Source organism: Mustela lutreola, chromosome X (genome assembly GCF_030435805.1).
Source record: "Mustela lutreola isolate mMusLut2 chromosome X, mMusLut2.pri, whole genome shotgun sequence".
NCBI lineage: Eukaryota > Metazoa > Chordata > Mammalia > Carnivora > Mustelidae > Mustela > Mustela lutreola.
Window position 1 is genome coordinate 36707363 of NC_081308.1, and position 25418 is coordinate 36732780.

At 40.1% G+C, this 25418-nt stretch overlaps 1 protein-coding gene across 13 annotated transcripts in view; it reads right to left on the reverse strand.

The window, feature by feature from the left end:
• The window catches only part of CASK (calcium/calmodulin dependent serine protein kinase), a 358718-nt gene that overhangs the window by 56109 nt on the left and 277191 nt on the right, over nt 1-25418 (reverse strand). For 9 of the 13 annotated variants that reach the window (XM_059158566.1, XM_059158573.1, XM_059158569.1 and 6 more), the window contains exons 11-12: nt 23985-24002; nt 15633-15754 (exon numbers count right to left, since the gene is read on the reverse strand). In XM_059158566.1, the coding sequence (XP_059014549.1) occupies nt 15633-15754; nt 23985-24002 (140 nt within the window). The remainder of the gene's footprint in view (nt 1-15632; nt 15755-23984; nt 24003-25418) is intronic. The other 4 variants (XM_059158568.1, XM_059158577.1, XM_059158570.1 and 1 more) reach the window with 1 other exon arrangement.

The following is a 25418-nucleotide window of genomic DNA, read 5'->3' on the forward strand; positions in this document are numbered from 1 at the left end:
CGTGGCTGGGCTTTGAGAACAAAGGAAGGCTGCAGCATGTATAAAGACTATCTAGAATGATATGATTTGGGACTTCCTCTGTACCTCTTGTACCTTCAGCTGGAGCCCAGAACAAAGACCTATAGGAAGGAAGTGGCACTGAGCATGCTAGAAAGCTGCCAGGGCCAGACCGTCCTTCTAGGGCTTGCTGGAAGGCAGCCAAAACGGCCCTTCCGTACTCACCCGCATGCCCCGTTCTGCCTACAGAGGCAGAAGTCTGGTGTCTGTCGGAGTCACAGGATGAGGAGACCAAGTATTTGATCTCCCCTTCCTTCCTCCTGGGTAGGAGGGCAGAGGGAGTTGCCTTTTTCCTCATGCCAGTGAAGGGTGGTCAGTGCTCCACGAGAACCACACTCAGAAAATGGAGGTACCAGTAACGAGAGCTCATTATCTCACTCTCTGGAGGGATGCTTGCCGAGTGGCAGTGATTTAGGAGGCCCATCTCGGTGTACCAGGGGTACTGTGAGAGAGTCCTTGGGGCGGCTTGACAGGTGACGTTTGTGGTCCCGAGTAAAAACACATCGATGCCTGCCTCTCTCCTGGCCGGAGGCCACCCAGGGCAGCCCTTGTCAGCAGGGTGAGGCTGGCGGTAGGGCACCCCACACCTGTAGTGTTTCCCAGAGTGTGTGTGTTTCCCATGAGTCAAGGAGCTGCCTCAGAGTGTGATCCGGCTGTAGCCATCTTGATGGAGCCCTGTCCAAGAGGGCTGCCTGCACGGAGCAAAGGGATCCAGAAATAATTAGCTGTGCGGTAACGGCTGGGTGCAGGAGCTGAGAGGGTGCTGCGGAGGCCAGCTCCAGAGTCCACTGATGATGCAGAACCCAGGACAAAGCCAGCATCTGACGACTGCCACATCGAGCGCATTGATAGCCAAGAGGACCCTAGCTGCCTGAGGGAAAGGATTCTGGAACATGCTGTTTAAGGGTTGCTTTCTCTTTTCCATGACCAGACTCTTGAGTTCCCTGACATTCAGTAACAGTGCCTCACATGGGGCTGAGTACACTGGAGATGCTTAATACATGTTTCTTTAAAAAATAAAGGCATATTTTAGCTAGTGCAGAGGAACTGGAAATAGATATTTCAAAAAAAATTTCAGAGTGACCTAAAAATAAACAGACTAGAAATACTTTCTTAGCTTGTTTCTTTAGGAACCAGGTATCATTTATCTTTGGTCCTTCCTGCATAGTTAAAACTTTCCCTCAAAATTAAGAAATCTATTTTGACCATATTTCTTTTGGGTGTGTTTCAAGGCTGATTTACTTCATCAAATATGGTTCAGCTCCTCCACGTTTTTAAAGGTAATTTAATTTGCTTCTTCAGCTCCTCCATTTTAAGGAGGAAGCAGAGGTCCAGTGAGGTGAAGTGTCATGCTCAAGGTTCTGTAGGCACAACAGCAGCGACCAGACCGTGAACTCCTGATGTGCCATCCTTTCTCTCACACCAGACTTCCTTGCTTTATATCAGAATTCAGGAACACACAAGTCTTCTGCCAGGGAGACAACCTTTAGCAAATACTTGGGGAGGGAACTGTAGAGAATGCTACTTACAGGTTGTAGGAAAAAAATATACTAAATAGGATTTGGAAGATATTAGCCAATCAACTGCAAACCTTGCCCTGTTAAAGAATGCTAGAATTCTATTCATTTCCTGGTGATAAATATCTCAGGCTTTGTGGCGGTAAGGATTCTGTCAGCCACTCAGCCTTGCCGTGTATGCAAAGGCGGCCATTAACAACCCATCAGTGAATGGACATGGCAGTGTTCCAATAAAACTTTATTTCCAAAAATAGGTGGCTGGCAGGATTTGGCCTGAGCACCACAGTTTGCCAACCCCTGCTCGAGAAGCTTAAGTTCATGGTGGATTGAAATGGTAAAATATATTTCTTTCTGCTATCTGCTTTCCTGCTATTTGAAGATATCAAGTGTATTTGTTTTTGAACTTTGTTTCATTTTTCTTTTTTTTTTTCCCACAGAGAGTGAGTGTGGTGGGGTGGGGGTGGGGGAAGATGTGAAGAGGGAGATAGGGAATCTTAGGTAGCCTCCACAGTGTGGCACCTGATGCGGGGCTCGATCTCATGACTCTGAGATCATGACCTGAGCCGAACTGAGGACTTGGATGCTTAACCAACTGAGCCATCCAGGCGCCTCCTAAGTTCTTACTTCCAGTTAACATACAGTGTTATATGAGTTCCAGGTGTACCACTGCGACACAACACTTCCACATATCACCCAGAGCTCATCACAAGTGCCCGCCTCAATCCCATCCCCTATTTACCCCATTCCCCTGCCTGCCTCCCCTCTGGTAACCCTCAGTTTAAAGGTATCAAGTGTATTTGTAAAGCTGAGGAGTAGGAGATGAGGCAGAAGGAGGGAAGAATGTTAATAATTTATCCCTAGAGAGGGGCCTGGGAATCGCTGCTCAGCAGGGGGCCTGCTTCTCCCTGTCCCTCTGTCCCTCGCCCTGTTCATGCTTGCTCTCTTGCTCAATAAATAAAAATCTTTAGGAAAAAAGTTATCCCTAGAGAGAAAACAAGAATGAGTTACTGTTCTCTCTTTCCAATGAAGTTAAGGTTCCCCAACTTCAGCACTTTTTATTAAAACACACACACACACACACACACAGCCCAGAACAAGGAAATGTGGACAGATATAAGGGGAACAGACTGTTAGACGCTGTCTCAGACACACTATTCTCTGCTCGTCTCTGGCGCTGGGTCAGATATGGCCACACACAGCTAGGTGCACATGCTTAATCTTTCTGCCTTAAGAAACAGAAGTACAGTTCTGTTAGGAGGCCACAATTCTACATTGGAGATGGGCTATTTTAAACAGAGTGGACTAAAGTTGGTGGTAATATTAAATTCAACTTTCCTGAGAGTGTACTTCCAAACATAAAGATGAAATCTGATAAGATGTCACTTTTTATTCACATCCAATACACTAAATCAAGTTTCCTCTTTTTTTTTTTTTTTTTTAAACCATACGCCATCATATCTCATGCTCTTCTGGTTTCTAGCCCTCAAACAGAAGCCTTTGTTTTGTTCCCGGTTTATATGCAGCATTCAGCAAGATCAACATTTAAAATGGAATGGTTGGCAGGGAACCATAAAGTTACTCTCATGGGGTTGTATGTCCCACTAACTTTAGCACAGAGGAAACCAAATCTCAGGACCAGAATGCGTATTGGCTGAGATAAGAAGATAACTTTTGCAACGAGACTGCAGACATGGGCCAAATAGCGAATGGCTTTGTAGAGTTGTAGGAACACCACTCAAGTTCATGAGCAACCACCCTCTTACCACTTCCTTCAAAGAGACTGAACAAGCTGCCTGCTGGAAAGGAATTCAAATTTTTAAGAGTCAAATATTTACCTGAAAAGTATGTAATGAAGTGTGTCTGTGATCCTGGTACAACAGATGATAATGCTGTTCATGGATTTACACTGCATAACAATAATGGGAATGACTTGCCCTTGGAAACAGGGCATCTTATTTAAAATAGAACTTTCTGTACAGTTTCTGAGTTATCTGAAGAAGCTCAGTGATTAGAAACAAGCTTCAGTGTGTCACTTCTTTTTGGTGAACCTTGGGGCAGCTGTTGATATCCAACAGTATTTTTTTAAAGATTTTATTTATTTATTCGACAGAGAGAGATCACAAGTAGGCAGAGAAAGAGGAGGAAGCAGGCTCCCTGCCAAGCAGAGAGCCCGATGTGGGACTTGATCCCAGGACCCAGAGATCGTGACCTAAGCCAAAGGCAGAGGCTTAACCCACTGAGACACCCAGGCGCCCTTCAACAATACTTTTAAAAAAATACGTTTGAAATCTGGCAAACTGTGAGGGAAAGGTGATTTACTATGAAAAGGTGATTTACTACTAAGCTGGGGGCACCATGTTGCCTGATTTCAAGCTATATGACAAAGCTGCGATCACCAAAACAGCATGGTACTGGCACAAAAACAGACACATAGATCAGTGGAACAGAGTAGAGAGCCCAGATATGGAGGGACCCTCAACTCTATGGTCAACTAATCTTTGACAAAGCAGGAAAAAATATCCAATGGAAACAAGATTATCTCTTCAATAAATGGTGCTGGGAAAATTGGACAGCTATATACGGAAGAATGAAACTCAACCATTCGCTTACACCATACACAAAGATAAACTCTAAATGGATGAAAGACCTCAATGTGAGACAGGAATCTATCAAAGTCCTAAAACATAGGAGAACATAGGCAGTAGCCTCTTCAACATCAGCTACAGAAACTTCTTTCAAGACACGTCTCCAAAGGCAAGGAAAACAAAAGTGAAAATGAACTCCTCGGACTTCATCAAGATAAAAAGCTTCTGGACAACAAAGGAAACAGTCAACAAAAAAAGATGCAACCCACAGAATGGGAGAACATATTTGCAAATGACACTATAGATAAAGGAATGCTATCTAGTATATATAAAGAACTTCTCACTCAAATGCAACACCTAAAAAACAAATAATTAAGTCAAAAAATGGGCAGAAGATATGAACAGACACTTCTCCAAAGAAGACATACAAATGACTAACAGACACATGAATAAATGTTCATCATCATTAGCCATCAGGGGAATTCAAATCAAAACCACCTTGAGATGCCACCTTACACCAGTTAGAATGGCAAAAATGGACAAGGCAAGAGATAATAAATGTTGGAGATGTTGTGGAGAAAGGGGAACCCTCTTACACTATCCCTGTTGGTGGGAATGCAAGGTGGTACAGCCACTTTGGAAAAGTGTGGAGGTTCCTCAGAAAGTTAAAAATAGGGCTAGCCTATGACCCAGCAATTGTACTACTGAGTATTTACCCCAAAGATAGAGATGCAGTGAAAAGGGCCACATGCACCCCAATGTTCACAGCAGCAATGTCCACAATAGCTCAACTGTGGAAAGAGCCAAGATGCCCTTCAGCAGATGAATGGATAAAGATGATGTGGTCCTTAAAAAAAAAAAAAAAAGAAAAAATAAGAAGAAGATGTGGTCCATATATACAATGGAATATTATGCAGCCATCAGAAAGGATGAATACCCAACTTTTGCATCAACATGGACGGAACTGCAGGAGATTATGCTGAGTGAAATAAGTCAAGTAGAGAAAGTCAATTATCATATGGATTCACTTATTTGTGGAACATAAGGAATAGCATGGAGGACATTAGGAGAAGGAAGGGAGAAATGAAGCGGGGGAAATCAGAGGGGGAGACGAATCACGAGAGACTGTGGACTCCAGGAAACAAACTGAAGGTTTTATAGGGGAGCGGGGAGGAGGGATGGGTGAGCCTGGTGATGGATATTAAGGAGGGCATGTACTGCATGGAGCACTGGGTGTTAAATGCAAAAAATGAATCTTGGAACACTACATCAAAAACTAATGATGTATTGTATGATGACTAATGTAAGATAAAAAATATAAAATGGGGTTTTCAAAAATTTAAGAAGCTACAATGAAACTTTGCAATGAACTTCTATAACCTATCCTGCTCACAAATCTAAGAATGATTATGCATTGAGATATTATGATTTACAAAAAGAAATTAAAACCACCCAGGACATTTTTCTTTTATGGGATTAAAAAAATACCTTTCCTCTCTGCACTGAAAATCGTTTTTCCTAAGAATTAATATTCCATAAAACTTCTAAAAATCATTTTAATTTTTAAAAAAGAGTTGAAGGAAGCCCTCAAAGATTAGTTTCACAGATGAATCTCCATTTGTATGGAGATAATACACTCCATTCATTTGAAGAATATGCTTTCATTTCATTTGCGCGCTATCATTCACAATTTCTATTTTGTGCTGACTTTCCCTCTGAAAAGTCAGAAAACATGTAAATAGCTAAATTTCATAAATTTTATTTTTAAAGGACTTATTTATTTATTTGATAGAGATAGACTTAGCGAGAGAGGGAACACAAGCAGGGTGGAGTGGGAGAGAGAAGCAGGCTCCCCACTGAGCTCCCCCTGATGAGGGGCTCAATCCCAAGACCCTGGGATCATGACCTGAGCCGAAGGCAGATGCTTAATGACTGAGCCACCCAGGTGCTCCTGGAAGTTAGATTTACCCTGGAGAAAGGTTCAGGGGCTGCCCACCATTGCTATGGCCCAGGTTATTTTGGGTAAAGTTAGAAATACGTATCTGATTTCATGCCCAGTAAGAATGGTCCTGGGAGCCCTTGAGTTAGATGTTTCAGGAAAACGTTAGCCTAATGGTCTGGTAGTGAAATACTAGCTTAAATCAAGCTTTAGAAAATCATGATGGGGTATATAACCTTACCTGAAGTCTTAAGAAGGGGCCCAGCTGGCTTACTCATATGCTACTGTAACTAAATCAATTATGGAAGTTTTCCTCTGATAGCAAAAAAGGAAACTGAACAATCAGTTCACCTGGGCCAATTTGAGTTCTTCAGAGGGATACAAAATACTGCGGATTTTGACAGTGAAAGTACCCCAAAGGAGGCCCTTGTTTGATTTAGGTTTTAGTTGTCTGTGTACAGAGCTGCTTTTGTTTCCTGCCCATTAGAACTTATGGAGATTTATTTTTGAAACCAAGAAATTAAGACTTGCTTGAGCTCCTAGTTCCGTCTAAAAAGACCATCCCTTCGGTGGCCTAACAATATAGGCCACTGTGGCAGATTCTGGGCAGCTGACAGTTCTTTCTGAGAAACTCAAGCAGTGGCCTCAGATGACCTAACATGACTGTTCTGTCGGCCTTTTTCAGTTGGCAATTAACTCTGAAATTAAGCCTGGTAAGAAACAAATCATAATGCCTATTCTTTTTTTTTTTCTTTCAAAGATTTTATTTATTTATTTGACAGAGAAAGAGAGATCACAAGTAAGCAGACAGGCAGGCAGAGAGAGGGGGAAGCAGGCTCCCTGTTGAGCAGAGAGACTGATGTGGGGCTCGATCCCAGAACTCTGGGATCATGACCCGAGCTGAAGGCAGAGGCTTTAACCCACTGAGCCATCCAGGTGCCCTCATAATGCCTATTCTTGAGCAAGCAAAAGAAAGCATAAGGGAACACCACCACTTAGATGATGCAGGAGGCTTTATTCTGCTTTTACTCAAGCTTTCTGAAATATGGAACTTTTTAATACCAGATACAAGCATCTGCCTACCTATGAGAAATTTCACTAGGATATGAATTTCTTTCCCATTAAAACACTAACATTAAAGAAGTGTTGAAGCCTCATTTCTTTAAAAAAATTTTTAAAATTTATTTTTAAAAGATTTGAGAGTGAGAGCATGAGAAGCAGGGAGGGGCAGAGGGAGAAGCAGACTCCCCACAGAGCAGGGAGCCCTACCTGGGGCTTGATCCCAGGACTCCAGGATCATGACCTGAGCCCAAGGCAGATGCTTAACCAACTCAGCCATCCAGGCACCCTGCAAAAATGGATTTCTATTGCGGCAAGTTAAAAGAGAACAAATGAGTTCGGCAGAAGAGGTTTTAATGAGACAGTGTTAGATCGGCCAGAAAGAGGAGAAAGCAGCTATGTTCTTGGATTAGGAATGCTGCAAGCCAACCCCATCAAATATTCTTCAAGTGAGCATGTCACATTCCTTTCTGGGGGAAAAATCCTCCCTTCCTTGAGAACAGCATGAAGAAGAATCAGGCCTTGTGCACTGTGATGGCTTTTTGAACATTCCTCTGCCTTCTGATAAAGTTGACTGTGGTGCCATAAAAAGAGAGGGGCACTCAGTGGCCAACACTGGGACCAGGGACAAGCTGATTCATTACTCTTGGTATTTCAGAGTACATTCCAGTCCCTGTTTTAAGAAGTAATTCGTCTGAACAAATAAGGGAACCAGAGAGACTCCTATGGTTAATCATAGTTTCAGTGAAAATCACACATTCCTTTCAGAAAGATGTAGAACACAGGAGTTAACATGGTGCCCCACGGAGAGCAACTGCCCAGGGGATGGAATGAAGGCTGGATTCCCTACTCCTGAACAGGCTTAGTTTTCAGAATTTGGTCTTCTCTGTTATACAGTGGTCTATCAAAAAGCATTCATATTGGGTGAATGGATAAACCAAATGTGGTGTATACCTACGAGGGAACAGTTTCGAGCCTTGAAAAGGAAGGAGAGAGTGACACATGCTACAGCCTGAATGAACACTGAGGATACTAGATGAGGTGAAATAAGCCAGGCAGTCATCGAAGAACAAATGATGTAGGATTCCACTTACAAGAGGTATCTACGCTAGTCAGAGTCCCTGAGGCTGAAAGTAGAGTGGTGGTCAGCAGGGGCTGGGGAAGAGAAGGAACTGGTGGGTTGCTGTTTCATAGGTACAGGGGTTTCAGTTGCGGAAGCTGGAAGGAGTTCTGGAGATGGACGGTGGTGATGGTTGCGCCAACAGTGTGAACGTACTTAATGTCACCGAATCGTACGCTGAAAATGGTTACCATGGTATGTTTATGTCAGGTATATTTTACCACAGTAAAAAGGCAAAAATATTGGTATTAGGTCATATCTGAATTTTGGGAAATGACAAATATGTATTTGCATGTAAAAGAAATGAATAGCTGAAACACATTGCTCTGAGAGGGTAATCCCCTAATTGAAAAAACAGATAAAATTAGGTAATTCATAGTGTTTTAATTTTTTAAAAAGACTTTATTTATTTATTTATTTATTTATTTATTTATCAGTCATAGAGAGAGCACAAGCAGGCAGAGTGGCAGGCAGAGGCAGAGGGAGAAGCAGACTTCCCGCTGAGTAAGGAGCCCGATGTGGGACCAGATCCGAAGGCAGCGGCTTAATCAACTGAGCCACCCAGGCGTCCCTCATAGTGTTTTTAAATTAGAAAAAAGTCAGTTTGGGCTTCTTTCATGAGGCACAACAATGCACTGGTTAATAAAAACAGTTCTTGGGACAGAAAAGCAAATTTAGCATTCTCAAGTCAGTAAGCGGTAAGTTCTTAGCCCTAGTATGAACTGCTGAGAAGAGGAAGTCAGTGTGCTGACTCTGTGAAATCTGCTAGGATGACCCCTTCATGGTGGGCTTTGGGCACTGCTGAGGGCAGGCAGTCTGGTTTTGCTGGACTGGTGTCAGGACACAGGGACAACTCCCAGAGACTGGATAAAGCTGTTTATAGTCAGAGTGATGGTTCATTTATTGTGACCTTCTTTACTGTCTTTCAGCCATTTGTAGTTTTCAGTGTGTGAGTCCTAAACTTCTTTTGTTCAAGTCACCAAATATTTTATTCTTTTCAGTGGTATTGTATTCCTTTAATTTTACATTCACATGATTTACTACTTATAAAACTACTGATTTTGTAGTTACATTCACATGATTTACTACTATGTAGAAATACAGTTAATTTTTGTATATTGATCTTTTATCCTGCAGTCTTGCTGAACTTGCCTATTAGTTCTAATAGATTTTTTAAAAAAGATTTTATTTATTTATTTGACAGAGAGAAATCACAAGTAGATGGAGAGGCAGGCAGAGAGAGAGGGAAGCAGGCTCCCTGCTGAGCAGAGATCCCGATGTGGGACTCGATCCCAGGACCCTGAGATCATGACCTGAGCCAAAGGCAGCAGCTTAACCCACTGAGCCACCCAGGCGCCCAAGTTCTAATAGATTTTTTTGGTAGATTCCTTAGGCTTTTCTACATACAAGAATGTATCTCTGGGGTGCCTGGGTGGCCCAGTGGGTTAAAGCCTCTGCTTTCGGCTCGGGTCATGATCCCAGGGTCCTGGGATCGAGCCCCACATCGGACTCTCTGCTCAGCAGGAAGCCTGCATTCCTTCCTCTCTCTCTGACTGCCTCTCTGCCTACTTGTGATCTCTGTCTGTCAAATAAATTAAAAAAAAAAAAGAACATATCTCTGTGAGAAAATGGTTTTACTTCTTCTTTTCTTATCTGCATAACCTTGAATTTCTTTTTCTGGCTTTACTGCACTGGCCAGAACCTCCAACACAATGTTGAATAGAAATGGTAAGAGTAGGGGCGCCTGGGTGGCTCAGTGGGTTAAGCCGCTGCCTTCGGCTCAGGTCATGATCTCAGGGTCCTGGGATCGAGTCCCACATCGGGCTCTCTGCTCAGCGGAGAGCCTGCTTCCCTCTATCTCTCTCTCTGCCTGCCTCTCCATCTACTTGTGATCTCTCTCTGTCAAATAAATAAAAAAAATCTTAAAAAAAAAAAAAAAAAAAAAAAAAAAAAAAAAGAAATGGTAAGAGTAGACAATACTTGCTTTTTTTCTGGTTGTATCTGTTTACTACTGCTGCTTAATGAATGAACATATACTTAGTAGCCTTTCTTTTTTTGGCTAGGTTTGTTGATATCTTCATTAAGAATGAAGAAAAACTACTTTGAAAATATTCAGGATATATGCTATTTCTAGTTCTCTTTACCCTAGGAATTTTGTGTCATGTGGTAATTTTCTACTGACACTAATACTTGGGCATTAGTTACAGTTATATACTAGTTTATCTATATTATAGAAACAGATATGGAAGTTTTTGCCCACCAGTTAGAAAGAGTGGAAAGGGAGATCCTTATACCCACAGTGAGCAGCAATGCATTTCAGTCTCCAGCCCCAGGAGGTAAGTAGCACAAAGGCATACCACTGGCCCACTACCCAGCTGGTTTTTCATATCTGCTGAAGCTCATGCTCAAGACTAGCAGGGACCCTGAGAAGGTCCCAGTAGTTCAGCAGGTCCACAGGCCTTAATAGTTTAGACAGTTAAGTCTAACTCGACTGGAATACGAATTCATGGGAAACTTAGCTTTGGCATTTCCTGACTGGTAATCTATTTAAACATCCAAACTTAACAGTGTATCAACTTACTTCTTAAACCCCAAATTGCTGGAAAAATCAAATCATTGCAGAAGTTCCAGTTTTTCCCACTTTAGGAAACCTTTGAGTTCTAAAAATAAGCTGTTCCAAAATAGGACTACTAATTTAATATCATCTCAAAAAAGCAAAAGAGTAAATCAAGAGTTGTAGTTTTCCAGTGCTGGATTTAAAAAAAAACCTCTCTAACGCTCCCTAAACATTAAAAAACTACAATAAAGATGTTGGTAATACAAAATATGGAGGATTCCAGACGCTGATTTATTTCTAATGCAGTACTTTAAAATATCAATTAATCTATAATAAAAATCTACATATAAATCAATATAAAGTGTTAAGTCGCTACTGCAGTGAACGTCTGCTCTATTAATCTAATCACAAATTAAAGATAATTTTAGGATGTCCAACAAAAATAATTTAATTAGGTGGGGCTTCACATTTACTTTGGAAACAGCAATCTGTAATGAATGCTAACAGCTGTTCAGAGGTATGACAGATGGTGGGTGAATGTTTAAAACTAGTTGTCAAAGTTTGGCAGAGAGAGAGAGAAATGTGTCATTTAACAATGTTTCATAACATTGTTAACTTACAAAGTAAACATTTATTCTGCAACAGGAAAATTTCCATGAGATATTGAGAAGATCGAGGATCACCACCAAATAACATTTGCAAAATACTTTTTAACTGAAAAATCCTTTATTTTTCAGTCTAAAAATGCATCTGTCATCTGACAACCCAATGTATCACACACAAGTTGCAACCCAAAACGAACTCAGACTACCATTAAAAGACCCAAGTACACCTTAACACCAATTCCCAACAAAGTTCACTTAATGAGTGACCAGGTAAGGTTAAATTTGTGTAAGTTACACTCACACCTGAAGAATCAATTCAGGGCAAAGTCAGTTTTCCACATAGTAGTGAGCTGAATACTCTCCCCTCAAAATTCATGTCTGCCTGGAGCCTCAGAAGGTGACCTTATTTGGAAATTGGGTCTTTGAAGATGCAATTAAGATGTGGTCATACTGGGGGGCGCCTGGGTGGCTCAGTGGGTTAAGACCCTGCCTTTGGCTCAGGTGATAATCTCAGGGTTCTGGGATCGAGCCCCACATCAGGCTCTCTGCTCAGCAGGGTGCCTGCTTCCCCCTCTCTCTCTGCCTGCCTCTCTGCCTACTTGTGATCTCTCTCTCTCTGTCAAATAAATAAAAACCTTAAAAAAAAAAAAGATGTGGTCATACTGGATTAGGGCAGGCCCTAAATTCAATGACTGGTGTGTCTTTATAAGAAGGCTGCATGAAGACACAGAGTCACACCCATTCAGAGAGAAACGCCACGGGAAGTCGGGGGCTGAGACTGGATGGATGCATCTATAAGCCGAGGAACCCCCAGGTATCACAGGCAACAAGAAGCTGGAAGAGGGAAGGAAGGAAGCTTCCTTGCAGCCTTTGGAGGGAGCACAGCCCTGCTGACACCTTGATTTAGGATTTCTGGCCTCCCAAACTGTGAGAGAATAGATCCTGTTATTTAAAGCCACCCAGTTTGTGACCCTTTGTTGTGGTAGCCTCAGCAAACTCATACACAGGCCAAACTACCTTTTCCTAGTAAAACTGATCTGTGTATTTTATGCACAGACCATCTCTGCACAGGGCTTATAATTTGTGAAAGCAGACATATGGACCAAGCTGGGCCAAACACAGTTCTTCATTAAGCCTCTTTATCTCTCTCCCCAAAATGAGGAGTGGCATATATATGCCAGGTACAACTGGCTGGGGAGCAAACATTTAGAAATTTCTGGATTGGTTTCCTTTTTTTCCTAATCTCTCACTACAGATTAAACCAGGTGTGTTTTACTAGAATTCAGATCAGAAAGCATTTCCCCTCTCAGTACAACCACAATATTTCTCCTTGTGTTTTAATGTAAATTCTCTCAACACAACAGATGTTTTGTTTCCTTCAAATTTTAATAATATTTCTTCACATTTTCAAGCTTATTATTTTGAAGGCATGACTAGTAAAAATAAAGTACTAGATGATCTGTAGTCTCCTGTAGGAACTTAATCCTGTTTCTTTTTGACAGCTTAAAACTGAGGACATCAAACAGTTGTTTAGAGTGTTGCTGAAAGAACAGGAATTATTTAAATGTAATAAAAACATTTCACAAAATGGCTCCGTGGGATTAAGTGACAATCAATCCATGGTCCACAAAACTATGCTACTAGGTGTCACTACTTGGGATCCTTCAAAAAGGAACCAGTGTTGGGGAGCCTGGGTGGCTCAGTTGTTAAGCATCTGCCTTCCACTCAGGTCATGGTCCTAGGGTCCTGGGATCGAGCCCCGCATTGGGCTCCCTGCTAAGTGGGAAGCCAGTTTCTCCCTCTCCCACTCCCCCTGCTATGTTCCCTCTCTCGCTGTCTCTCTCTGTCAAATAAATAAATAAATAAAATCTTTAAAAACAAACCCCCCAAAACCCCAAAAGGAACCAGTGTTGATTTTGTAAAACAAAATGATTCCAATCCAAGCACGGGCTATGGAACATTAGAAGGAAGAGAAATGAGTGGTCAAAGTTTGAAAAGCTTTTTCTCAAGAGTTGGTCATACTACGCGCCTTCTTAGTTAAGCACTTCAAGTATGAAAAAATTGTTTTAATCATCACATTTCTCTATATGGCAGCTACTTGAATACCTCACTGATTGTACTAGTGAAATGTAGTCTGTTAGTTCTGAGACAAGAGCTTAATGAACTATATTCATGGGTTCTAGATCATGAGAGCACATTCCAATGATGGCTTAGATCATTCACGATGATAGCTTTTCATTGAAGGATGGGTCAGTTTGGATCTTCAGAACCCAGCACTGCCCAGGGACGGCCTTATGGTCAAGTCATTTTAGGGGGTGGGGGTTCACATGTAGCATTTGTCTGCAAAATTCTGCAGACATGGCATCTTTTTCTTGGGTACAGCGCCTTCTCAGTCCACGCACTCCTTTCCCAATTGAGATGCACTGAGAGGGCAGATCCTGACACTGTAGACACATTCTTAAGTTTATAATTTGAAATCCAAATGAACTTTAAGCATGTTTTTCCTAACGCCTAGGAGTCTCTTCTGAAGTTGTGACAATGTCGACCCGAGAACACTGCAGTTATTCAAAGCACATGTTTTCAGTGAGGTCTGAAGGGCTTAGCACTGGGCAATAAGCATGGCCTGGCTCAGTTCCAAAGTCCAGTCTGTGTCTGAGTTCTCTGGCCCTCCTTGTAGAAGCTAGCAATATTCTTCCATTTCCCCTGCAGTCTCAAGCTGGGTAGACTCATATACCTTGTTCCATTAGTCAGAAAAACATAACCTTGAAAACTAGTTTGGATTTCTCTGAGCCTTTCAAAGGCAAAAGGTCCTTGATCTAAAAGGTCAGTAGATCTTAGCAATGCCCTAACCACTGAAATAAATCAAATCTCCATGTTCCGCTACAGCTTCCTTCAAAGAGCTCACTTGCTAGTTCCACTAAAGAGCAGGACTTGTGTGGGAAATTCACATTTGCAAAAACCCTCTGCATCCTGTGAAGCAAGGATAGTCAGTGATAATGAAGCCAATGAATTACGAAGAGGAAGAAATGTTAAGAGCTCTCCACTAAATGGAATGCATTTCAAAGGCTTTCTGGTACCTGAGGAAAATAACAGTTACTCAAAATTAAACTTATCTGAAAATACCCTCAGATTACTTAATTACACTAAAGAGAAGGCACATTTCCTTATCCTGCTGAGTGCATTTAACTTTATTGAAGGACAACTGACATACATAATTGTAATATATGTAAATTGTACAATGTGAGGATTTGATAAATGTGTACACTGTGAAAGGATTCCACAATCAACTTAATTAACACATTCTTCACCTCATATATTTAACCTTTTTTTGGGGGGGGTAGGAACACCTAAGTTCCTTTTTTTAAAAGGAGATCATGCGCGTAGTTAGTAGGTGGGGAAGGGCAGAGAGAGAGAGAGGGAGGGAGAGACAATCTTAAGGAAGCTCCAAACCCAGTGCAGAGCCCTACAAGGGGCTTGATCTCATGACCCTGAGATCATAACCTGAGCCAAAATCAAGAGTCGGACGTCCAACCGACTGAGCCAGTCACACGCTCTGTGAGAACATTTAAATCCTACTCTCTTAGCAGATTTCATCATATCCTATAGCATTATCGACTATAGTCAGTCACCAAGTTATATATTAGAGTGTCAGATCTTACTCATCATATAAGTGGAAGCTTGTCCCCTTTTACCAACCTTCCTCATTTCCCTGGGATCACGACCTGGGCCAAAAGCAGATGCTTAACCGACTGAGCCACCCAGGCACCCCCCCCATCTCATTCTTTTCACCTGCTGCCCAATATTCCTTATTAGGGGTGCACAGGCCATGGTTTATTTCCCTGCTGTCCTCTGTTCACTCTTACCCCAGTCTAATGTTCACATCCGTGCATCTTTGTATCTGTTCAGGAGTGTTCTAGAGTAGAGGGATTCTTCTAAGAGAAACACATATATATACATATACGCACATATAATTCTTTTTACAGTGACTTGCTAGGCTATATTGCTTTTGTACTATATATTTTATTTTAGTTATGAATCTAAAGGGGATGATTTTCCACATTTCTCACAGACTTAAGACTGAAAATGGGCTGTTATGGTGGACGTCTAGAAATTCATGTAACTTTAAAAAGGCACACTAAATATTCAATTCAGTAAAAATAAATAAGTTAAAAAAAAAACCCAGACAGACTTACATCTAGTAGTGTGTGGAGATGCTGATCCTGGAAAACACTGTGTAGAAAATCTAAGTCCTTTTCACTGCAGTCTGTAAGTGCGTGAATTTCTTCCAGGCTGTCCAGTACCTGTGAGACTGCTCCTAAGGGGAACAAACAGAAAAGAAAGAGCCAGAACAGAAAGTCAATGTCAAACTAACCTTTGTAACCTCAATCTTACATTTCAGCACAATGGACCAACAAACATAACTTCAAAGGTTCATGACTTCACTGGATAGACTTAAATGAACTTCATATTGCTTAAGGATAGAGTAGTTTCAGAGAGTTTCTGTCTGTGACAATGTATTTGTGTGCTTTCCATTTTTGGAAGTATACTGAAGCTGGTCTTACTTGAATTAACGAAATGTGTCAACTATAATTGAGCTACTGAAAGATCTGGGTGCAGCAAGTTATACATTGGGAAGAGTGTGTCATTTCTTTTACCCCACAATGTTTTTTGAAATATTACAGAAATCACACAGGTGAGCCTTCTGTACCAGTATACCCTATCAAGAACTGAAGGTAAAGCCACCTGTAGCTCTGAGGGAAAAACCTTTGAAGGATGGGTCCTCCTGCGGAGTAAAATAAGCTTCTTAGGATTTTTTTTCCCCCTTAAAGTAGGCTCCATGCCTAGTGTGGAGCCCAATGTGGGGCTTGAACTCAAGACCCCGAGATTAAGACCCAAGCTGAGATCAAGTCAGATGCTTAACTGAATGAACCACCTAGGTGCCCCAGCTTCTTAGGATTTTTAAGGCTCAAACTTAAGTTAGCATTCTTTCTCCTTCCTTTATGAAGTTAAGGTAATCAAGTTGTTCTCAATCTGTTGGGCCCTTTTCACTCAAAAGACAAAGACAAAGGCTGAGCATACTGACTGACACTTCCAAATACCATATTAAATATTAGGGCCACTCATTCTTGCAGGGCTAAGAAATGGTAGTGGGATCACTTTCTTTAAATTTCTTCTTACAACCAGGAATCCAGAGAGGTATTAGTAGGGAAAAATACATACTGGGGAGCAACAAAGTCACTTACACAGCCTTAAAGAAATGCTAAGCTTATTTGACTCTGTAGACAACATGCACATACATACTCCAGAGAAAGAACCCTAAGAGGCTAGGCATTGGAACATTAGTGTGTGAGAAATTCTAACAGTAAATGCCTCATTGCATGTGTAAGTCTTGGATCAACAGTTTTCAACCAGTGGTGATTTTGCCTCCCAGGGGGGACATCTGACAGTCTGCAGATATTTCTGTTATCAAAACTGTGGTGGTCGTGGAGGATGGTTTGTGCTACTGTCTGTTTAGTGCATAAGGCCTGGGATTCTATTAGACATTCTACAAGCCTCACAACAGCCTTTCACAAGAAAGAATTATGCAGCCCAGAATGTCAACAGTGCTGAGGGTTCAGAAGTTTGGCTTTAGATAAGGAAAAATTTTGGATCTTTCTGCTCTGGAACTCTATGCTGTTTCTAATTGCTTCTGGTCTTGGACCTCATCCAATCACATGCACTTATTGGTGAGAATGTAAATTAGTATCACTTTCCCAGAATGCAATCTGGTAACATGTATGAAAAAGAGCCTTAAAAATGCACATGTACTTTGATTCAGTAATTTCATTTACAAAAACCTACCTTAAGGAAAAAATAGGAAACACAACCAAGATTTACGTATGAGGATATTTATCATATAAAATGGGAGAAAATATCAAATACTTAGAGAATGATTAAATACAGAACAACCATATAATGGAATAAATAACCAAATGGAAATTACTTTTGAAAAATTTTGAAGACCTAGAGAAATCCGTATGATATAAAATTCAAGAAAGAAGAATGCTAAACCACATAAATTGTACATTCCCAGTTATGACTGAAAAAAAATACACAAACTCAGGAAAAAACAGAATGAAATACACCAAAAGCATAACAGCAGGGATTTTTTACTTTCCTATTTATAGTTCATTCTGTTCTTGTCCATATGTTCCAAGTTTTTTACAGTAGAAAAAAAGTTGCTATATAAGCAACTGCTTTTTGCAGTATGCTTTTATTATGCGAATGATTCAGGGTGTAAGCCACAGATCAAGTGGTTATCCACGTGGAAGTTACTGTGGCTAATTTTTTTTTTTTAAAACAAATTTGACTTTCTGAGATAATTGTGGATTCACATGCAGTTGTAAGAAATAATACAGAGAGATCTCATGGAATGTTTACCCAGTTCCCCTCCATGGTAACATCTTGTAAAACTCACACGACATCACAACTGGGGTACTGACATTGGCAGAGGCAAGCTACAGAATTATTTCCATCCAAATGAGGGATCTTTCACTTGGCCCTTCTATAGCCATCCTCATTTCCTCCTATCCTATCCTCTCTTAACCCTCGGCAACTACTAATCTGTTCTCCATTTCTATAATTTTGTCATTTCGAGGATGCTATATAAATGAAACCATACAGTATGTGATCTTTTGTGATTGGCTTTTTTGACCCAAGATGACCTCTGGAGATACATCCAGGTTGTTGTATCAATGGCTTAATCCTTTTTATTGTTGAGTAGTACCAAAGTCTTACCATTTACCTATTGAAGGGACTGTGGGTACTTCAAATTTTGAGTAATTATGTCTACCAGGCTCTTGATATTCTTTCACTGAAAACATTAAGTGGATATCAAGTAGGATAAACAAAGGTACAAAGGACAAATCAGTCCTCATTTCTCTTTCTGTTCCTGAAAATGTATTAACCAAATCCACTTCCTTCTACCTGTTCTTCTTGTGAGTTTCACTTTGTTTTGAGCAGGGAAAACAAAACCAAACAAAACAACCCTCCGTAAATTAGTTCAAAGCCAGCTCTCTCATCATCCCTTACTGAAAGCCTTGTAAAACAAGGGATGATGTGAAAAAATTAGTTCCAATTGTCCCACGGAACACTGGCCCCAGCATATCAATAGCAGGGTTAAATGATACCAGGTTTATAGGGTCACTAAAGCCAGTTCTAAACTTTTGGACTTGACAAAACTGCAATGACAGAAATACCAATGAAATGTCTTTTGTACATTAAAGAAATTCAACAGATACTACAGAAACCCAATTATCATTTTCACTCCATTACCTTAATGGAATCTTACGTAGTTTTTACGGTCTCTACCAGTATCGCTTACCTGGATACATCATCTAGTGGCAGTTTATTAATACTATGAGATGAAAATAAAACCACCTTGTATCTAGTGGATACCGAGATGGCAAGTCTAACCACCTGGAAGCAGTTCTGGCTGTACCACTTGCTCAACTGTGAACCCCAGAGCTCCACGCAATTCCTGTCCCACCAGCGTGCATACTCCATGGGTGACCCTACAGGTATGCTAGGTCACTCTTCTGTGCTGTGATGTCCTTAAGGCATGTCTATATTTGATTCATTTTAAAACATCCACAAAGCATGCCCTGAATTAAGTTCTAAGGAAACATCATCATCATCATAACAGGGGCTCCCAGTTCTCAACTGTTTATTACACGCCAGGCACATCCTCAGGACAACGCAGTAAGGTAGATATGTTACCTGACCTTCCTAGACAGGGAACTGAGGTTCAGAGAAGTCAAGGAAGGTCACAGCTAGAAATGGTAGAACCGAGACTCAGCCCCAGCGTGTCTGGCTCTGAAGTCTATGCTCTGCCTGACTTACTGCATGGAAACATGCAGGAGAAACAGTGACAAGAAGCTGCCTGTGGTTTATGCATGGGTATGGAGGTTAGACAAGAACCTGATCCTTGTCGGGTCAGACAGTCACTGAAATCTTTATTGAACATTCCTGCTTTTTGCCAGGTGCCTGGCAGGGGCTTCTGAGAAAACAGGGATGATCCCTGGCCTTGAGGAAGGGGCTCTCAGGGATCCTATACCCTGAAGTAAATGATATACAAGGGGAAAAAAACAAACTATCACAGAAATAGGCTGCCTTGTGAGGAGCTGGCACAAGCTTAGAGAGGAGGTGGTTGAGCAGGAATTCGACACCTCCACCCGGGGTCTCATCTGCTCGGACGGACCTAGTGAATGGTTTGCTGGAAAGCACAAGGCATCTGTTAGCCAAGGTCTCCAGGAGGCAAGACCCATCAGCTCAACGGGTCAATTTATCCTCCTTGGATCTTGTCACCATTTCTGAACTGATTTATAGTCTTATCTTCTGCTGAAATGTGGTTAACCTTGTGGGTTTTCAATCACGAGAGGAAGCCTTTCCATACCTATACTCGAGCTACCTTTTTCAGTTTCTGAAAAATGTCCCAAATTTTAAGTTTCTGAAATTAGGTAGGAAAATTACAGCTTTTCTTCCATTTTTCCCTTTATCTTCTACATTGAATAAACATATAGTTTTGGTCTAACCTCAAAATCTTTCTTTGCCTTTGATCATTTTAACACCTTCTTTCTTTCTTTGGGTATGAGCAGCAGAACCACAGAAAAACATTCTTTGTCTGATACATATGTATCATTGATACCTGCAGATCAGTACCAAACCCATCAAAATGTCCCATAATTTTTCCATTCATTATCAAATGTAGGTGTACATAAAGACACTTCTGGGGCAATGGAAAACCATTGCTGTTTGTTTAAAACACTGAGACAGTAGTAATAACAAAGGCAACACGACCTAACACAGTACAGCACACATGCAGGCTCTTAACTGCTATTAGTATTTACTTTGTGGATTAATACTGTCCTATCTGAAAGAATTCTTCACTTTTCTCAAAAACTGAAAAGGATTTTTTTTTCTATAAAGCCTTTGAATCAAGTTGTAACTGCCCTAAAAAAAAAAAAAAATCAATAAATAGCACACGAGTTCACTTCGGAGGGTGATCTGTTTAAGGGTGGGACTGTGGGTATTTTATTCATGTTTGTACTCCAGGCTGCACTTTGTTAGGGAGCTTTGTACAAAAAGACACAACAATATGTGTTTGATTAAGACGACTTTTTCTGAGTAAATGCTGAAGAATTCATAACGTAACACGTAACCACAGAAAACAGCTTCCTTTACAGCCCCATTTCCTTAAAGTTGTAATACAATTATTTTGATACTTAAATCTGCAGAACAGTTTATAACTTCCAAAGTGCTTTTATACTCATGACCTTATGTCATTCCACAATAACCCCGTCCTGTAGGCAAGTGTTTTTATACTTGCAAAACTGGAGGCTCCCTAGGGTCATCTGATTTTGGGGCCACAGCTGTGAGCAGAAGAGCGAGTCCCCCAAAGTCAAGTCTATAACCCTGAGTCCCTCTACTACAGACTGGCTCCTCCAGAAACCATGTTTCACCCTCAGCAACACATCGGAATAATTTGCATCGGGTAATGAGAGGATATCCAATTTCTAGCTTCTCTTTAATCTCAATTTTATTTCCCACATAAGGTTTATTTTTGTGGGCCTTGGTCCAAACTTTCAAATGATAAATTTATTAGACAGTAACCAAGCCCTGCCTTCGGGATAGTATTTTATTTTAATTTCTGCACAATTCATTTGGTGATCAAGTTTGCATCTAAAAATTAGGTTGATAATCATACACTTTAACTGTGAACATCAATTCATGTTATTTTTCATTTGTTTCAAAATGAGCAGCAGAGGGGTCAACATTACTAGACTGTACCCCTAAACACTTCAGCATAGATTTTAATACTCCTTTTTCTGTCTCAGGTAAAATATACACAGAGTGAAATATATAAATTTTAAGTGTACCATTCTATGAATTTTGATAAATGTATATACTACATACATCTTATAATTGCATACACACATATGCAGTTATTTAAGTAACAAAAATTTGTATGTGTATATTTAAAAAATTATGTATAGATATAAAACCCAATGGCATGGAGCAAATTCAGCATCTGAATCCAGTCTAGCTTTTTCTGAAGAGCTAATAGCCTCCTTCCTCTTGTATTAGCAATCCCAATTATACAACACTGAAACCACTACACACACATTCCTATCACCCACTCAGTCAAAGCCCCACCCACAACAGTGTTTAAAAAAATCTGCTTGCTGAAATGTAATTTATTAAGTTAAAATTCACCAACTTAAGTGTACATTTCCATCTCTCCAAAAAAAGTTCCCTCTTGTCCCTTTGCAGTCAAATGCTTCCCTTTCCCCCTCTGGACAACAGCTTTTATTTCCACCATACAAAGCAAATTCTGGTTAATGATCAAGTTATAAGCAATAGTGAAACCTGTAATGGACATTGTATTTTAGACTTAAGCATTCTACTATATCCAATTCAAGCTATGAAAACTTACACATGGTGATAATTCCTTTAGATTCTTTATGTGTATCATGCAGATATCTCAAAATTTAGAATTAAAAGAAGTAAACTCTGCAAATGGATTCTATAAGAGTACAGATGCTATAATTCTAATGTCATTATGCTTGTTAAAATGGTCTGTTTTCAAATAGCAGCAGCACTGGGCACAGATTTGTCAAAGTACTTCAAATAAAAAATCTGGTTAAGTGCCCATTCATAGAAAACTTTACAACTAAGGAAAAGCACTACTTGATACCTCCAAGATGCTTTCATTTCCAAATGCCATGATAGGTCTAGTTAACAAAACAGGAGAGGCATGACAAATCTAGAGAAACAAAAGTAGGTACAAAGAAGTATTCACATTCTAATAGTCATTAACTTGTATGTGGTGCGCAGCCTCTAAGATGGCCCCCAAGATCCCTGCCTCCTGGTATTTACACCCTTGTATAATCAAATCCCTTCCCTGGAGTGTGGGTTGGACTTATAAACTCACTTGCAATGAAGAGAATAGGGCAGAAATGATAGGATGTCACTTCCGAGATAAGGTTATAAAGACTGTGGCTTTTGTCTTGGGCACTCTTACTTTTGCCCTTCCTCTTTGATCATTCATTCTGGGGGAAACAAACTTCTGTGTTGTGAGCAGCCCTCTGGAGAGGCTCAATAGCTAGTAAGGAACTGAAGCCTGTCAACAACCATGACAGTGAGTCTGGAAGAGGTTTCCTCTACCTATCACCCACAGCTGGGCCTTCTGATGAGATTGCAGCCCTGGATGACTCTTTGACTGTAGTCTCATGGGAGATCCCAAGCCGGAGGCACACAGCTAAACTATGCCCAGATTCCTGACCCACAGAAACTTTGAGAGGATAAATCCTGCTTTGAAATGATTCAACACAAAGCAATAGACAATTAATGTACTGTGAGATTAAAAAAAAAAGATTTTATTTATTTGACAGAAAAAGACAGGAAAAGAGGGAGCACAAGCAGGGGGAGTGGGAGAGGGAGAAGCAGACGCCCTACTGAGCAGGGAGCCTGATGTGGGACTCAATCCCAGGACCCTGGGATCATGACCTGAGCTGAAGACAGACGCTTAATGACTGAGCCACCCAAGCGCCCCTACTGTGAGATTTTTATATTAAATCAGCTGCAATTGGAGCTACAAGTAACAAATGTAAGAGGATGTGACAATGTATTCAATTATTAGCATTCAGATTTTCTAATTTATCATTGTTTCCTATATACTTACCCCCAGTAAGCAAAATGTAGAGATAAAGTTTTATCCTATTGTCTTAATTGAAATTTTTGAAATAATTGTAGATTCATATGCAATTGCAAGAAATGTATACTTTGCTCCGTTTCCCCATTGGAAGAATTTAACAGAACTATAGTATAATACCATACCCAGAATACTGACATTGATACAATCCAGCCATCTTATTCAGATTGCCTTAGTTTTACTTGTACCATTTGTGTGTCTAATTCTTTTACATACTTTTTACTTTAATGTTGTCACATAATCAAATTGTGTCCTTTTGTAATTCAAATTTAGCCATTATATTAGTCCTTATAAATGATCTTTCTGATGGTAAAAGTTGCTGAGACACATGAATTCAGGGCTTTATTCCACAGCTCCATATTAATTAACTAAAAATTCAGTCAGTTATAGAGAGTAAAAAAAACTGCTTATAGATTATGTAATCATCAAAAGAAAATTCACTTACCCTGAAACTTTTCTTGAAAGCAAACCATAAAATAAAATGTTACCCTTTCTCCCAAATTAATGTACTTGTGCTTGAAATTCATATGTGAGATAATATTAAATGCAATTAAAATTTTAACACTGCCTATCTTCCTCTTATGAAAGTGAGGGAGGTTAGTATTATTTGTATGACAGTGCTTCAGGAAATCAGTACAGCCATGTTTTGATTTTATGGTCAGGCAGTGTTAAAATTCATAATCAAACATCTAAACAAACAGCCAAAGAGAAAATCAAGCTGCTTATGAACCATGCAAAGCCAAACACTTTTGCATAAAAGATAAAGCTTAGAGGAAAACAAAGGGATACCTACTTTCTGCTGCTAGGAGTCCTACGAGGAAGGCAGCATATGGACAAACAACAAACAGTATGGTTTTAGAGCAAGCAGGTTATCAAGCTGCAGTTGGGCCCAGTAGATGAGCCATAAGAAGCACGGTCCCCCAGCTGAGCCCAAAGTGAGTCCTTGTGTTCCATGAGCACATTCCCTGGGACTGTTAAGGATTTCAGTCATTAAAACACTGGGTTGGGATTCTGACTTCTTTGATTTGAAATATGAGAAAAGAACATTTCTACTTTGGATTGTTAAGTAACAAAGGAAGGATACACTGTATATCATATGATTAAACTCAACAAATTCTAGTGAATGTATAACGGACTAATTTTGATAAAATAGAAAAAAATAATCTCTTACATAAAAATTGTTTTACAATGTACACAGCATATCTAAATATGTTAGACTCTTTAGATGACAGATCAGGAAATGTATTCATTTTAAATTCATTTTTCAATTGTGCTATTAAATAAAATTTGGGGGGGGGGAACCAAAATAGTATTTTAATTGTCAAGCAAAGTCATTAAAAAAAAAATGACCTACTTATCATTATTTCACAGGAAGAATAGAACAGGCATTATCCAAAGATGAAAAACAGACTGTCCTTCTCAAGAAATAGCAGTTGGTAACCTTACATGGTTCTCTCTCTAACCCCTCCTTCCTGGAACCCTCACCCCTACCCAACAAACACAGCCTTGCTGATCATTTTTCTCTTTTTGCCATGAGAACTTTCAGGTGAAGTTAAAAGGTGCTTTGTGTTTTGTACCGTAAAACAAACCCATGCAGATTTAAACAGAAAAGAGTGGAACAGTTAATGTTGGAACTTAAAATAAATGATGAGAAATTTAAGGATTAGAATGACATTGACAAGAATTTAGGCTTGAAAATGAAAACATTTAAAAAATGAAATGAAAAATGAAAATACGTGTGTTAATTTATGGGAGTGTAAAGCTCTTATGTGAGTCCAGACAAGATATATAATAGGCTTTCTGCAACCAAGCATACAACTATCACTGCTGGTTGCAGAAAAGGAAGTTTGCTGGTAGAGAGCTATTTCATAAATGATGCTGATAAAGTAGTACAATATCTCCCTTTAAATGACTTAGTATTAAAAATTAATCTTAGGAACATATGAATAATTCTTGATATATGAGAGAAAGTTATGAAAGTATTAGAGTATTCTTCAAAATGTTCCTTTGTCTTTGACTTCATAAAAAATTTCCTTTTCATTTAGGGGAGGTGATCAAACGCATACGCTGCATAATGATTCCTTTGTCTTTTATTCAGAGCAGCCTGCTATTTAAAAATAATTTAGAGGCAGCCATTCGCATGTCAAGTGAAGATATAGACTGCTTACAAGATCATTAAGATCCCGAAATTTTGGAAAAAGAAGGTGTGACTGAAGGAAAGGGAAGC